The 16,586-nt window shown below is 39.6% G+C and overlaps 1 protein-coding gene across 1 annotated transcript in view; it reads right to left on the reverse strand.

Annotated features, from left to right (window-relative positions):
• The window catches only part of LOC128660602 (succinate dehydrogenase [ubiquinone] flavoprotein subunit B, mitochondrial), a 76,962-nt gene that overhangs the window by 46,756 nt on the left and 13,620 nt on the right, over positions 1–16,586 (reverse strand). Inside the window, exons 2-5 of the mRNA XM_053714528.1 lie at positions 12,719–12,808; positions 12,198–12,359; positions 11,475–11,618; positions 10,630–10,794 (exon numbers count right to left, since the gene is read on the reverse strand). Of these exons, the coding sequence (XP_053570503.1) occupies positions 10,630–10,794; positions 11,475–11,618; positions 12,198–12,359; positions 12,719–12,808 (561 nt within the window). The remainder of the gene's footprint in view (positions 1–10,629; positions 10,795–11,474; positions 11,619–12,197; positions 12,360–12,718; positions 12,809–16,586) is intronic.

Below are 16,586 nucleotides of genomic sequence, written 5' to 3' on the forward strand. Positions count from 1 at the left end.
TTGATCACCCTTCCAGACTAAATAACTGTATGGCCAGGATAGAGGAACTCTTCCAACAACTCCTGGACAGGACACGAATGGACTATCTGATGAAATGCTACATTGCTGTTAGCTCAGCAACTGCAGTTCCAGTTGGAAGACCAGACATACAAACTCCCGCCATTAACAACTACCGGTAGGATCCTCAGCCCTTAAAGGATAACATCTCGCTAACATCCAAACTTCTACATGGAGGAGAGCTATCTGAGCTACCGCAAAAATTCCTTTATCACAAAACGGGAATAGAAAAGCTTACTGAGTACATCACTTATCAAAGTGGATCCTTCTGACACACTGAGCAAGACCCTGCAGATGAGAAGATGTTTGCCATTACCACTAAGAGAGACCTTGCAGGAGTTTGGGGGGGCCTCTCGGGAGGCCGCAAACAAATCACAGACAAGCTTCCTGTCTACTGACAATATCCCAACCATCTTCACTGAGGAGAACAGCTCCCAACCCGAGGACTTGCATAAAACATGCAACCAGGCACAGACTTTAAACACTCTTATAGGGACACCAGCTAAGGATTCATCAGGACCCATATCGCATAAAAACTATTTAGTTAACCTCTCATATAGAAATTCCTGTACTCACAGTAACATAATGCCTTGCTTGCAAATAGACTCATGGGGTTAATAGCGCAAAACATCCTACTCCTACAGCCAAAACCCTGGGGATAAAGAACCGATCACACAGTGGTGCCATGGTCATTTATAAACCTGAAAGATTAGTATAGAGATTTTAATATCATGTTATTTAGTTTGCCAGTTTTGTATACCTTAACTCAGATTGTGTGGCCAGCGGGAAGGATAAAGCAAGAAATATTACATATAACACATGGGGTGTTATACTTAAATAAAGCTATCGCATGTGATCCCAAATGTATAGATATTACAATACGAAAACCACTCACAGATGAGTATTCTCAATGTGGAATACAAAAATTGTGTTTAGAATAAGGACACTCAGGTTAAATTAAATTTTCATGATTCAGATACAGCATGTAATTTTAAACAACTTTCCAATTTACTTCCATTAAAAAAAATGTGCACAGTCTTTTATATTTACAATTTTTGAGTCACCAGATCCTACTGAGCATGTGCAAGAATTCACAGACTATACGTATATGCATTTGTGATTGGCTGATTGCTATCACATGGTACAAGGGGAGTGGAAAACAGAATTTATGCTTACCTGATAAATTACTTTCTCCAACGGTGTGTCCGGTCCACGGCATCATCCTTACTTGTGGGATATCTCTTCCCCAACAGGAAATGGCAACGAGTCCCAGCAAAGCTGGCCATATAGTCCCTCCTAGGCTCCGCCCACCCCAGTCATTCGACCGACGGACAGGAGGAAATATATATAGGAGAAACCATATGGTACCGTGGTGACTGTAGTTAGAGAAAATAATTCATCAGACCTGATTAAAAAACCAGGGCGGGCCGTGGAACGGACACACCGTTGGAGAAAGTAATTTATCAGGTAAGCATAAATTCTGTTTTCTCCAACATTGGTGTGTCCCGTCCACGGCGTCATCCTTACTTGTGGGAACCAATACCAAAGCTTTAGGACACGGATGAAGGGAGGGAGCAAATCAGGTTACCTAAACGGAAGGCACCACAGCTTGCAAAACCTCTCTCCCAAAAATAGCCTCCGAAGAAGCAAAAGTATCAAATTTGTAAAATTTGGCAAAAGTGTGCAGTGAAGACCAAGTCGCTGCCTTACATATCTGGTCAACAGAAGCCTCGTTCTTGAAGGCCCATGTGGAAGCCACAGCCCTAGTGGAGTGAGCTGTGATTCTTTCAGGAGGCTGCCGTCCGGCAGTCTCATAAGCCAATCGGATGATGCTTTTAAGCCAAAAGGAAAGAGAGGTAAAAGTTGCTTTTTGACCTCTCCTTTTACCAGAATAAACAACAAACAAGGAAGATGTTTGTCTGAAATCTTTTGTAGCCTCTAAATAGAATTTTAGAGCACGGACTACGTCCAAATTGTGTAACAAACGTTCCTTCTTTGAAACTGGATTCGGACATAAAGAAGGTACAACTATCTCCTGGTTAATATTTTTGTTAGAAACAACCTTAGGAAGAAAACCAGGCTTAGTACGCAAAACCACCTTATCTGCATGGAACACCAGATAAGGAGGAGAACACTGCAGAGCAGATAACTCTGAAACTCTTCTAGCAGAAGAAATTACAACCAAAAACAAAACTTTCCAAGATAGTAACTTAATATCTATGGAATGTAAAGGTTCAAACGGAACCCCTTGAAGAACTGAAAGAACTAGATTTAGACTCCAGGGAGGAGTCAAAGGTCTGTAGACAGGCTTGATCCTAACCAGAGCCTGAACAAATGCTTGAACATCTGGCACAGCTGCCAGTATTTTGTGTAGTAAGACAGATAAAGCAGAGATCTGTCCCTTTAGAGAACTTGCAGATAATCCTTTCTCCAAACCTTCTTGTACAAAGGAGAGAATCTTAGGAATTTTTATCTTATTCCATGGGAATCCTTTGGATTCACACCAACAGATATATCTTTTCCATATTTTATGGTAAATCTTTCTAGTTACCGGTTTTCTGGCCTGAACCAGAGTATCTATCACAGAATCTGAAAACCCACGCTTCGATAGAATCAAGCGGTCAATCTCCAAGCCGTCAGCTGGAGGGAGACCAGATTTGGATGTTCGAATGGACCCTGAACAAGAAGGTCCTGTCTCAAAGGTAGCTTCCATGGTGGAACCGATGACATATTCACCAGGTCTGCATACCAAGTCCTGCGTGGCCACGCAGGAGCTATCAAGATCACTGAGGCCCTCTCCTGATTGATCCTGGCTACCAGCCTGGGAATGAGAGGAAACGGTGGAAATACATAAGCTAGGTTGAAGGTCCAAGGTGCTACTAGTACATCTACTAGAGTCGCCTTGGGATCCCTGGATCTGGACCCGTAGCAAGGAACCTTGAAGTTCTGACGAGACGCCATCAGATCCATGTCTGGAATGCCCCATAATTGAGTTATTTGGGCAAAGATCTCCGGATGGAGTTCCCACTCCCCCGGATGGAATGTCTGACGACTCAGAAAATCCGCCTCCCAGTTTTCCACACCTGGGATGTGGATCGCAGACAGGTGGCAGGAGTGATCCTCCGCCCATTGAATTATTTTGGTCACTTCTTTCATCGCCAGGGAACTCCTTGTTCCCCCCTGATGATTGATATATGCAACGGTCGTCATGTTGTCTGATTGGAACCTTATGAATCTGGCCTGTGCTAGTTGAGGCCAAGCCCTGAGAGCATTGAATATCGCTCTCAGTTCCAGAATGTTTATCGGGAGAAGAGACTCTTCCCGAGACCATAGACCCTGAGCTTTCAGGGATTCCCAGACCGCGCCCCAGCCCACTAGACTGGCGTCGGTCGTGACAATGACCCATTCTGGTCTGCGGAAGCTCATTCCCTGGGACAGATGGTCCAGGGTCAGCCACCAACGGAGTGAATCTCTGGTCTTCTGATCTACTTGAATCATTGGAGACAAGTCTGTATAGTCCCCATTCCACTGTTTGAGCATGCACAGTTGTAATGGTCTTAGATGAATTCGTGCAAAAGGAACTATGTCCATTGCTGCAACCATCAACCCTACTACTTCCATGCACTGCGCTATGGAAGGACGAGGAACAGAATGAAGAACTTGACAAGAGCTTAGAAGTTTTGACTTTCTGACCTCTGTCAGAAAAAAACTCATTTCTAAGGAATCTATTATTGTTCCCAAGAAGGGAACTCTTGTCGACGGAGACAGAGAACTTTTTTCTATGTTCACCTTCCATCCGTGTGATCTGAGAAAGGCCAGAACGATGTCTGTATGAGCCTTTGCTTTTGACAGGGACGACGCTTGTATTAGAATGTCGTCCAAGTAAGGTACTACTGCAATGCCCCTCGGTCTTAGAACCGCTAGAAGGGACCCTAGTACCTTTGTGAAAATCCTTGGAGCAGTGGCTAACCCGAATGGGAGGGCCACAAACTGGTAATGCTTGTCCAGAAAAGCGAACCTTAGGAACTGATGATGTTCTTTGTGGATAGGAATATGTAGGTACGCATCCTTTAGATCCACGGTAGTCATAAATTGACTTTCCTGGATAGTGGGTAGAATCGTTCGAATGGTTTCCATCTTGAACGATGGTACCCTGAGAAATTTGTTTAGGATCTTCAAATCCAAAATTGGTCTGAAAGTTCCCTCTTTTTTGGGAACTACGAACAGATTGGAATAAAATCCCATTCCTTTTTCCTTTATTGGAACTGGGTGTATCACTCCCATCTTTAGCAGGTCTTCTACACAATGTAAGAACGCCTGTCTCTTTATTTGGTTTGAGGATAAGTGAGACATGTGGAACCTTCCCCTTGGGGGTAGTTCCCTGAATTCCAGGAGATAACCCTGAGAAACTATTTCTAGCGCCCAGGGATCCTGAACATCTCTTGCCCAAGCCTGAGCAAAGAGAGAGAGTCTGCCCCCCCACTAGATCCGGTCCCGGATCGGGGGCTGCTCCTTCATGCTGTTTTGTTAGCAGCGGCAGGCTTCTTGGCCTGCTTACCCTTGTTCCAGCCTTGCATCGGTTTCCAGGCTGGTTTGGGTTGTGAGGCATTACCCTCTTGCTTAGAGGATGCAGAATTAGAGGCCGGTCCGTTCCTGAAATTGCGAAAGGAACGAAAATTAGACTTATTTTTGGCCTTGAAAGGCCTATCTTGTGGAAGGGCGTGGCCCTTTCCCCCAGTGATGTCTGAGATAATCTCTTTCAATTCTGGTCCAAATAGAGTTTTACCTTTGAAAGGGATGTTAAGCAATTTTGTCTTGGATGAAACATCCGCTGACCAAGACTTTAGCCAAAGCGCTCTGCGCGCCACGATAGCAAACCCTGAATTTTTCGCCGCTAATCTAGCTAATTGCAAAGCGGCATCTAAAATAAAAGAGTTAGCCAACTTAAGTGCGTGAACTCTGTCCATAACCTCCTCATATGGAGTCTCTCTACTGAGCGAGTTTTCTAGTTCCTCGAACCAGAACCACGCTGCTGTAGTGACAGGAACAATGCACGAAATGGGTTGTAGGAGGAAACCTTGCTGTACAGAAATCTTTTTAAGCAAACCCTCCAATTTTTTATCCATAGGATCTTTGAAAGCACAACTATCTTCGATAGGAATAGTAGTGCGTTTGTTTAGAGTAGAAACTGCCCCCTCGACCTTAGGGACTGTCTGCCATAAGTCCTTTCTGGGGTCGACCATAGGAAATAATTTCTTAAATATAGGGGGGGGAACAAAAAGGTATGCCGGGCTTTTCCCACTCCTTATTTACTATGTCCGCCACCCGCTTGGGTATAGGAAAAGCGTCGGGGTGCACCGGAACCTCTAGGAACTTGTCCATCTTGCATAATTTCTCTGGAATGACCAAGTTGTCACAATCATCCAGAGTAGATAACACCTCCTTAAGCAGTGCGCGGAGATGTTCTAATTTAAATTTAAATGTCACAACATCAGGTTCAGCTTGTTGAGAAATTTTTCCTGAATCTGAAATTTCCCCATCTGACAAAACCTCCCTCATGGCCCCTTCAGATTGGTGTGAGGGTATGACAGAACAATTATCATCAGCGCCCTCCTGCTCTTCAGTGTTTAAAACAGAGCAATCGCGCTTTCTCTGATATGCAGGCATTTTGGATAAAATATTTGCTATGGAGTTATCCATTACAGCCGTTAATTGTTGCATGGTAATAAGCATTGGCGCACTAGATGTACTAGGGGCCTCCTGTGTGGGCAAAACTGGTGTAGACACAGTAGGAGATGATGTAGTATCATGTTTACTCCCCTCATCTGAGGAATCATCTTGGGCAATTTCATTATCTGTGGCAGTACTGTCCTTACTTTGTTTGGACGCTATGGCACAATTATCACATAAATTTAAATGGGGAGACACATTGGCTTTCATACATATAGAACATAGCTTATCCGAAGGCACAGACATGTTAAACAGGCTTAAACTTGTCAACAAAGCACAAAAAACGTTTTAAAACAAAACCGTTACTGTCTCTTTAAATTTTAAACAGAAAACACTTTATTACTGAATATGTGAAAAAGTATGAAGGAATTGTTCAAAAATTACCAAATTTTCACCACAGTGTCTTAAAGCATTAAGAGTATTGCACACCAAATTTCAGAGCTTTAACCCTTAAAATAACGGAACCGGAGCCGTTTACAAATTTAACCCCTATACAGTCCCAGCTATAGCCTTTGCCGAGACCCAACCAAGCCCAGAGGGGAATACGATACCAATTGACGCCTTCTAGAAGCTTTTCCAGCAAATTTCAGATCCTCACACATGCATCTGCATGCCCTGCTCTCAAAAAACAACTGCGCAGTAATGGCGCGAAAATGAGGCTCAGTCTACAACTAGGAAGGCCCCCTGACTGGAAAAGGTGTCTAACATAGTGCCTGCCGTTTAATAAACATTCTCCAAGTGTATAAATGCGAATTGTCAGCATAAATATGAATAAAATGCCCAAATAAAGCAATCGATTTAGCCCATAAAAATGTCTACCAGTTTTTTAGCCCATATTAAGCCCTTTATTCTGTTTGTTTGACTAAGAAAATGGCTTACCGGTCTCCATGAGGGGAAATGACAGCCTTCCAGCATTACATGGTCTTGTTAGAAATATGGCTAGTCATACCTTAAGCAGAAAAGTCTGCTAACTGTTTCCCCCAACTGAAGTTACTTCATCTCAACAGTCCTATGTGGAAACAGCAATCGATTTTAGTTACTGTCTGCTAAAATCATCTTCCTCTCACAAACAGAATTCTTCATCCTTTTCTGTTTCAGAGTAAATAGTACATACCAGCACTATTTTAAAATAACAAACACTTGATAGAAGAATAAAAACTACATTTAAACACCAAAAAACTCAACCATCTCCGTGGAGATGTTGCCTGTGCAACGGCAAAGAGAATGACTGGGGTGGGCGGAGCCTAGGAGGGACTATATGGCCAGCTTTGCTGGGACTCTTTGCCATTTCCTGTTGGGGAAGAGATATCCCACAAGTAAGGATGACGCCGTGGACCGGACACACCAATGTTGGAGAAATAAACATAACTTTAAAAATTTGTTATAAAAAAAATCTACTACTCATTTGAAGTTCAGACTAAGTGCTATTGAATTGTCTTGTTATCTTGCATTTGTTGATTATGCAAATCTAATGTGTTGACTGGTCTTTTAAGTTAACTTAAAAGTTTCTATAAAGTTATTTTCTCATACTTTTGATATAAAATATAAATCCTCTATATCGCCTCTTGCATATAAGACCTCTCCATACAACGTACCCTTAATAATTGTAAGTTCTAATAAGTTGTATAATTTCAGTGTGCTCAGCCTTGGCAACAGCATCTACATAACCATGTATGTTTCAACAATGAACTAATCTTAGATACAATTTTTCTTGAGTGTTATATCCTGTTTCAAATTGACCCCTGGACTCAGATAAGATCATTTCAACCGGTCCAAGAGTGACCTATTTTATTGACATAAGGGGAAAGAAAATGAGTACTATAACCACATTTGTACACTTTTGTTCAGATATGATATGAATATCTGCTATTATGTTTCCTCCTTGTATGATGTATGCTTTTTCTCCTAAAATAAAAAATACACTTGTACGTTTAAAGGGATACTGTACCCTTTTTTTTCCATGATTCAGATACAGCATGCAATTTTAAGCAACTTTCTCATTTACTCCTACAACAAATTTTCTTTGTTCTCTTGGTATCTTTATTTGAAAAAGCAGGAATGTAAGCTTAAAGGGACACAAGTCAAAATTAAACTTTCATGATTCAGATACAGCATGCAATTTTAAACAACTTTCCAATTTACTTCCATAAAAAGTGCAGTCTTTTTATATTTAAACTTTGAGTCACCAGCTCCTACTGAGCATGTGCAAGAATAAGTGTGTATGCATTTGTGATTGGCTGATGGCTGTCACATGGTACAGGGGGAGTGGAAATAGACATAACTTTTAAAATTGTCAGAAGAAAAAAAAATCTACTACTCATTTGGAGTTCAGACTAAGTGAAATTGCATTGTCTTGTTATCTTGCATTTGTTGATTATGCAAATCTACTGTGTTGACTGGTCCTTTAAGAGCCGGCCCACCTTTGGTTCGGCACCTGGGTACAGCTTGCCGATTGGTGGCTAAATGTACTCACCAATCAGCAAGCGCTATCCAGGGTGCTGAACCAAAAATGGGCCGGCTTGTAAGATTACATTCCTGCTTTTTCAAATAAAGATACCAAGAGAAAGAAGAAAAAATTATAATAGGAGTAAATTATAAAGTTGCTTAAAATTGCATGCTCTTTTTGAATCATGAAAGAAAGAAAAAATTGGATTCAGTATCCCTTTAACCCCTTAAGGACAAGGCCATTTTTCAATTTCTTTCCCTTAAGGACCAAGGCTATTTTTACATTTCTGCGGTGTTTGTGTTTAGCTGCAATTTCCCTCTTACTCATTTACTGTACCCACACATATTATATACCGTTTTTCTCGCCATTAAATGGACTTTCTAAAGACACCATTATTTTCATCATATTTTACAATTTACCATAATAAAAATTATAAAATATGATGAAAAAATGGAAAAAAACACACGTTTTCTAACTTTGACCCCCAAAATCTGTTGCACATCTACAACCACCAAAAAACACCCATGCTAAATAGTTTCTAAATTTTGTCCTGAGTTTAGAAATACCCAATGTTTACATGTTCTTTGCTTTTTTTGTAAGTTATAGGGCAATAAGTACAAATACCACTTTGCTATTTCCAAACCATTTTTTTTCAAAATAAGCGATAGTTATATTAGAACACTGATATCTGTCTGGAATCCCTGAATATCCCTTGACATGTATATTTTTTTTTTAGTAGACATCCCAAAGTATTGATCTAGGCCCATTTTGGTATATTTCATGCCACCATTTTACCGCCAAATGCGATCAAATAAATAAAATTGTTCACTTTTTCACAAACTTTTTCACAAATATCAGGTTTCTCACTGAAATTGTTTACAAACAACTTGTGCAATTATGGCACAAATGGTTGTAAATGCTTCTCTGGGATCCCCTTTGTTTAGAAATAGCAGACATATATGGCTTTGGCGTTGCTTTTTGGTAATTAGAAGGCCGCTAAATGCCGCTGCGCACCAAACTTGTATTATGCCCAGCAGTGACAGGGTTAATTAGGTAGCTTGTAGGGAGCTTGCAGGGTTAATTTTAGCTTTAGTGTAGAAATCAGCCTCCCACCTGACACATCCCACCCCCTGATCCCTCCCAAACAGCTCTCTTCCCTCCCCCACCCCACAATTTTCCCCGCCATCTTAAGTACTGGCAGAAAGTCTGCCAGTACTAAAATAAAAGTTTTAATTTGTTTTTTTTATTATTTAAAAAAATAATAATGATATTCTGCTGTGTAGGATCCCCCCCTTAGCCCCCAACCTGCCTGATCCCCCCCAAAGAGCTCTCTAACCCTCCCCCCACTAACTATTAGTAACCATTTTGGGTACTGGCAGCTGTCTGCCAGTACCCACTTTGCAAAATAACTTTTTTATTTTTTATTTAAACATTTTCTGTAGTGTAGCTGCCCCCCTCCATACCCTACACCCTCCCCCTCCCAGATCACCCCCAGATCACTCCTTGATCACCCCTCCACCCCACCACCCTCTTCCAGCCCAAAAAAAATTTCACATAATTGTGTTAGATCGCGATCGCGCGCGCGCGCACGATCGCGAACGCGCACCCACCCCTCACCTTCAGCGCGCGCTCCCGCGCGCACCCGGCATAGTGAACAGCCGGAAGGAAGTTCCCCAGTGATGGGCCACCCACCCACCTCCCTGCAATGGCTCCCACCCACCAACGATCAGGCACCATCACTGGCCGATGCAGAGAGGGCCACAGAGTGGCTCTCTCTGCATCGGTGTGCCTAAAAAGGTATTGCAGTGATGCCTCAATATTGAGGCATCACTGCAATACCTTGAAAGCGGCTGGAAGCGATCAGGATCGCTTCCAGTCGCTTGAAACCCTTAACGACGTACAGGGTACGTCTCTGGTCTTTAAAGACCAGTTTGTGTAAGACGTACCCTGTACGACATGTGTCGTTAAGGGGTTAAACAGAGAACAAAAAAAACTCATCAAAAAGAAGCGGTCAGAGGTCAGTCTTAATTCTGGACAATCATCCTTCAAAAGGGACATTAGACACTAAATAAATGCTAGCTGTTTAAATAAGTTTAAGGTTTTAGTGTCTATAAAACAATGGGAGCTTCCATGTTGTGGTTACCTTCTCTGTTGTAACCAATTAGGGACAGTTATAAATAGGTCAGTAAAGTGCAGTCAATGGCTGTGAGGAATAGAACAGTGTTCTGCACTTCCACTTCTAAATAGGAACTGAAAAGCTCACAATTTCAGAATGGAATTACAAAAAAAATAAAGGGGATAAAATAATAATAATAATATATATATATATAATTTATTTTTATCATTTTATATTACGATATTATAGTGTTCAATGTCCATTTATATTGTGTTCTTACCCTCCCATACAAAGTATGTAGCAGTGAATGTCCAGTCCTGTCTGCTACACAGCAGCAGCGATGAGCCTGTCCGCCTTTTCCAAACTTGAGACTCTGTCCACCAAAAGCACGTTGATAGATCTGCCCAGACTCTGTTCTACTGAAAGGCATTCCATAGTTCTCCAGCTGTAGAACAAACAGAAAAGTGTAATATGAGAGGGAAATGCTTTCTGTCATCTAACATACTATATGACCTCAATTACATAATTTCTGAGATCGCATATAATAAATTATAAAATATTGATTTAAAAACATTTGAGAAAACAAAAATTTTTTTTTAAAAAGTTAGAATTAACCCATAATGGGCCAGATTACAAGTGGAGAGCTAAATATCGCTCTTGAAAGGAATATTTGCGCTCCACTGAGTAATACCAGCGCAAGCATTGAGCCCACGAGTGATGGCAGCAAACTGTAAATTATTATGGCAATTTCGACTATTTGCAGGCACGCAATAAATTAGCGCTCCACTTGTAATCTAGCACAATAAAAAAAAAATTCAAACAACCAAAATATATAGTATAGTTAGTTAGTAACAAGGGAGAGCACTCTCACTCAGTATATCAACTGCCAGGGTGCCAGTGTAATTAAATATAGCTGAACACAAAACTGGCACTCGCTGGTCTTTCCAAAACAAAAAAATAAAATAATCTTTTACCGTGGAAGTAGTGACGTTTCGGGGACACAGCATCCCCTTGCACATACATACTCTCCCCTGAGAACTTGTGCACAAGTTTACTAAAGATTACTTCTTCTGATTAATCAGAATATTTGATGCTATAAAAATAAATCACTAACCAGTTACTCACCTCAATAACTGAAGCAGGTGCTTGCTCAGTCATATAATGGATGGCATCCTGATCACCCAACCAATCAGAGCCCTTCACTGTATCGTAGAAGTGCCACCTCCAGTCATCTTGTTCCATGTTACCTAAAGCTGCATTTATACCCCCCTATATAGAAAATTGGAAACAAAAACAATTTATTAATGAAAACAAACATCTATTATAATCCTGCTTGCTTTTGTTGTAAAAAAAAAAAAAAACCTGTAACAATGTCAAGTGATCATTACAGTAAGACCTATTGCATAGAAACAACACTAACCGTTTGTTTTGTTGTTGGAGCTCAGGTATTCAAATAAATAGGAGCGCTTAGTAAATATTTCCAAAGGTGAAGTAGTGTAAAATCTACATAAGGCAAATTTTCATTGGAAGTATTTTATGTTTAACTTTTCTTATGCCTTTTTGTGCTAAGTGACTTTACATTGTAAAAATGTGAAATCAGTAATTATGTAATATTTTATGGTTAGATATTTTAGTACTACTCATCTTCAGCATAAATGTAAGGAAATGATAACATTCTACTGTTTATAATAACTTTGATTTACTATTTTATGTAGATCTGCAAATTAACAGTACCTAAAAGTGAAAGGTCACTATAAAAAAAAAAAATCTCCCTGTATAACTCACAGAAAAAGCACTAACATTGATGCATAAATACAATGTGTGCAATGACTAAAAGCAAATCCTTACCTGGGCTGCAACAGTGTGAGATCTGGTAGGAAACAGCTTGGTGATACATGCTGTGTTGAATCCTGCTTCAGATAAACCAAACGCAGCTCTTAATCCTGCACCCCCTGCACCAACCACCACAGCATCAAACTCATGGTCTATTACAGGATACTGAGTAGAAATCTGCAATATTTGGGAGAGAGAAAAAAATGAGGAGTATTCTTAAAAAAAAAATATCAAGCAAGTCATATGTGCTTTAATTACAAGTTTTGGGGGTTTTTTTAATAAAAAAAGAAAAAAATGTTTTGATCAACATGGCTAGAGTCCAGCCGTTTGTGCACCTTTGGAAGTACAAAGAAGACAGGGGTAGTGGGGTAATTATGAATGAGGAATTTCGCCAACTAATCTTTAATATTGTCCATATGCACTGCCTAAGTCACAATAAAATTAATTTCTCTTTGAATCATATATAAAGGATCATAGGTCAATTCCTTATATATTTCCTTATGGGCCATGGAAAGTAGACCTGTTTATATACTTACAGAATCAGTAACTTTAGCAGATGAGTCCTTTCTTCCATAAACAGTGAAGTGAAAGGCCCGTGTTGCTGCTGGAGATGCTGCAGGCCATTTCTGCAAGACAAGGAGAGACTGCATTATACAGAAGAACGCATTACTATAACTCTGCATTAACATTAGCAGAGATTTTAGTGATAATTATAATCCCACAGGAATATCTGAGAGGACTAATATAAAAAAATATTTCAATATATATATTATATACATACAAACAGTCTTACATTGACCGAGAAACGCGTTGCAAATAAAGATTTTTAACCACGACCCGGTTTTGTGGTTGTTGCATTTTGATCATACATTGGAATCTTGCCCTGCAGCCTTTTTCAATGGTTGTAGCTGTGTAACCGATGGTTGATCCCTGTGCCTGAGAGACGCTTGCATTTTGCTTCACCTTGCTGGATACGCTGTAACCTCACTGAGGGACACAACCGCTATTTGTTACCATTATCAGAGGGCGGTTGATTGACTACCTGAGATCACATTTGCCGGGTTGGATACACGAAGACCCACAGCGAACTGACTGCTGTTTAAACATCAGCCTGCTTGATAGCATCTTATTCGTTTAAGATGCCACTATCCTTGTAAGTAGTTTCTATACTTCTCTTTTGATTTCATATATGAAAATACAAGTTACACTATGAGGACCCCCTTGTCTTTTTCTTTATATTAGTAGAGATTTGCAGGACTATAATAAAAATTAAATACATGTAAATGTGATATCTTTATAAGAGAAGGTTTAAAATAAGAATACATTATAAAAAAATAATAACTAAGCAGATGATGAAAATCACATGTAAGATATTGTAATCATAAAAATTCAAACATAATACATATAACAAGTGTACGACAAACTAAGGCCACTGGCTTTTGCATGGTTTCAGACACTATGATTTATGCACTTATAAATCTCAATGAAAGAAATTGTTTGTGAACAAAGTTCACTTGTGTCAAAGATATATCAAATGCCCATAAGACATTTTTATGAAACGGAAAGCTGAATTTGAAATGAGCATTAGAATATTTTCCTGCAAGTTTCAAAGTTAATCCAATATTCCCCTGTATCATGCGACTAACATTAGCCAATCACATACTACAGATACTATGCACTTTTGCCCATGCTGATTAGGAGCTGGAGCTTCAGAAAGTGTGCATCTTACTAAAGGGATAGGAAAGTCAAAATTAAAAACTTGCATGATTCAGATACAGCATGTAATTTGAAGACACTTTTAAAGTGAAAGTCAACCCTTCCCATTTGTGAAACGCTAGGATTGACTAGTGAAACAAATAAAAGGGGACTTTCATTCATGAAGTATAACATACTTTATGCAGAAAGCTCCTTTATTTGTTTCAAGCGATCGCCGTTCTTAGCTGCTCAGGAAGCCCAAGGCAGAAATGTATTTTGCTAAGATGCAATGTTTTCACCTCTTAGCAAATAGCGTGTGGGAAATCCGGCTCCCAAGAGCCCCAAGTCAGATTTACCGCACGACTATTGGCTAAGAGGTGAAAACGGCACCTCTCTAGCCAAACAGCGATCTACCGTGGGCTTCCTTGGCAGCTAAGAACTGCAATCACTTGAAACAAATAAAGGAGCTTTCTGCATGAAGTATGTTATACTTCATGAATGAAAGTCCCCTTTATTTGTTTCAATAGTCAATCCTAGCATTTAAAAAACGTTAGGGTTGACTTTCACATTAAATTCACTTTTATTTTCAAAAATATGCTTCGTTCCTTTGGTATCCCTTGTTGAAAAAGAATATGCAGATATTCTACACTAGTGGGAGCTAGCTGCTGATTGGTGCCTGCAAACATGTGTCTCTTATGATTGGCTGACTAAATGTGTTCATCTAGCTGGCAGTAGTGCATTCCTGTTCCTTTAGCAATGGACAACAAGAATGAAGCAAATTTGATAATAGAAGTAAATTGAAAAGTTGTTTAAAAAAAAAATTGTGTGTTCTATCCAAATCATGGAAGAAAATTTTGGGGTTTGTCACTTTAAAAAGTGACACTCAAGTTAAAATAAACTTTTATGATTCAGATCGAGCACGCAGTTTTAAGACACTTTCCAATTTTCTTCTGTCATCAAATTTTGCAGTCTTTTTATATGCACACTTTCTGGGGAACAAGATCCTACTGAGCATGTGCACAAGCTCACAGGGTATATGTGTATAGTCTGTAATTAGATGATGTCTGTCACATTATACAAGGGGCCAGAAAATGAGTAAGTGTTATTGCATTGCCATTTTATTATGCACTCGTTAATTTTACTGCATTTAGTGGTCCTTTAATATAAGTATATGGGAACATTTTATGTTTCCTATTGCATGCTTTATCTGAATCATGAAACTTTAATTCTGACTTTAGTGGCCCTTTAATATGTTTGATAGGAAACCACAGCCATCATTGGTTAATAGATAATTCCTCTGTGATTGGCTGTTAATAAGTGAGCAGTACTATTAATAAAGCACAAGGGAACAGTTTTCTAGATTGAAGGCGAGTTTAGAGGAAACAAACAGTGGCTAAGAACTACAATCTCATAGATGCAATACTAAAAAGGGACAATCAACTCCAACATTTTTATTGTTTAAAAAGATAGATAACCCCTTAATTACCCATTCCCCAGTTTTGCATAACCAACATGGTTATATTAATATACTTTTTACCTCTGTGGTTACCTTGTATCTAAGCCTCTTTTAACAGCCCCCTGATCACATGGCTATTTATTATTTACTAGTGTTAAAGCCTGTGTACACGGGCCAAAATGTCCCCCTCCAAGATCCTTGCCCTAGCCTTTATCTCCCCCTCCACTCTAGGAACCTATGTACCACCTCCTGGAGTCTCAGCTATTGAATAAATAAACACAGCCAGCAGAAGAAATTAAACTCACAGTGGGGTGCAGGATAGTTAAGTAATAAAATGATAATTTCTCACACATTTTATACTTTGCAGCTGGTATAACAAGTCATTGAAAATACATTAATAATTAAACAATTTTACAGTGTACTGTCCCTTTAATAAAAAAGCATGTGATAAGAGGCTGTCTGTAGTGGCTTATAAACAGGAAGACATTTAGAGGCTTAAATGTTATTAAGTTATATTAATATAACAATGTTGGTTGTGCAAAGCTAGGGAATGGGTAGTAAGGCAATATCTATCTTTTTAAACAATAACAATTTTGATGTTGACTGTCCCTTTAATGTAAGGTCAGCTGTATATTTCTGGATTCTAAGGCATGCAAGAACAAAAAAAGCCAGTTTATCTTGTAGATGTTGTTTTCTGTGTCAAGGGGGTTTGATAGCAAGCACTAAAAGGATTACTTGGTGATAAGAAACAAATGTTTCCACAGTGAAAAACTTTGGAAAGCAAATCAATCCTATTAGTCCAGCTCAAGTTGTTATTTAGTTGTATAATTTAAACAAGACTTTCAGAATAGAAATTGAAACAACTCTGCCAACATACAGCTGATTAAAGGGACAGTCTAGTCAAAAAACATAATTTATGCTTACCTGATAAATTTATTTCTCTTGTAGTGTATCCAGTCCACGGATCATCCATTACTTATGGGATATTAACTCCTCCCCAACAGGAAGTGCAAGAGGATTCACCCAGCAGAGCTGCTATATAGTTCCTCCCCTAACTGCCATTACCAGTCATTCGACCGAAAACATGCAGAGAAAGGAAAACCATAGGGTACAGTGGTGACTGTAGTTTAATGGAAAAATTACCTGCCTTAAAGTGACAGGGCGGGCCGTGGACTGGATACACTACAAGAGAAATAAATTTATCAGGTAAGCATAAATTATGTTTTCTCTTGTTAAGTGTATCCAGTCCACGG

The sequence above is a fragment of the Bombina bombina genome, chromosome 5, assembly GCF_027579735.1.
Source record: "Bombina bombina isolate aBomBom1 chromosome 5, aBomBom1.pri, whole genome shotgun sequence".
Classification (NCBI taxonomy): Eukaryota; Metazoa; Chordata; class Amphibia; order Anura; family Bombinatoridae; genus Bombina; species Bombina bombina.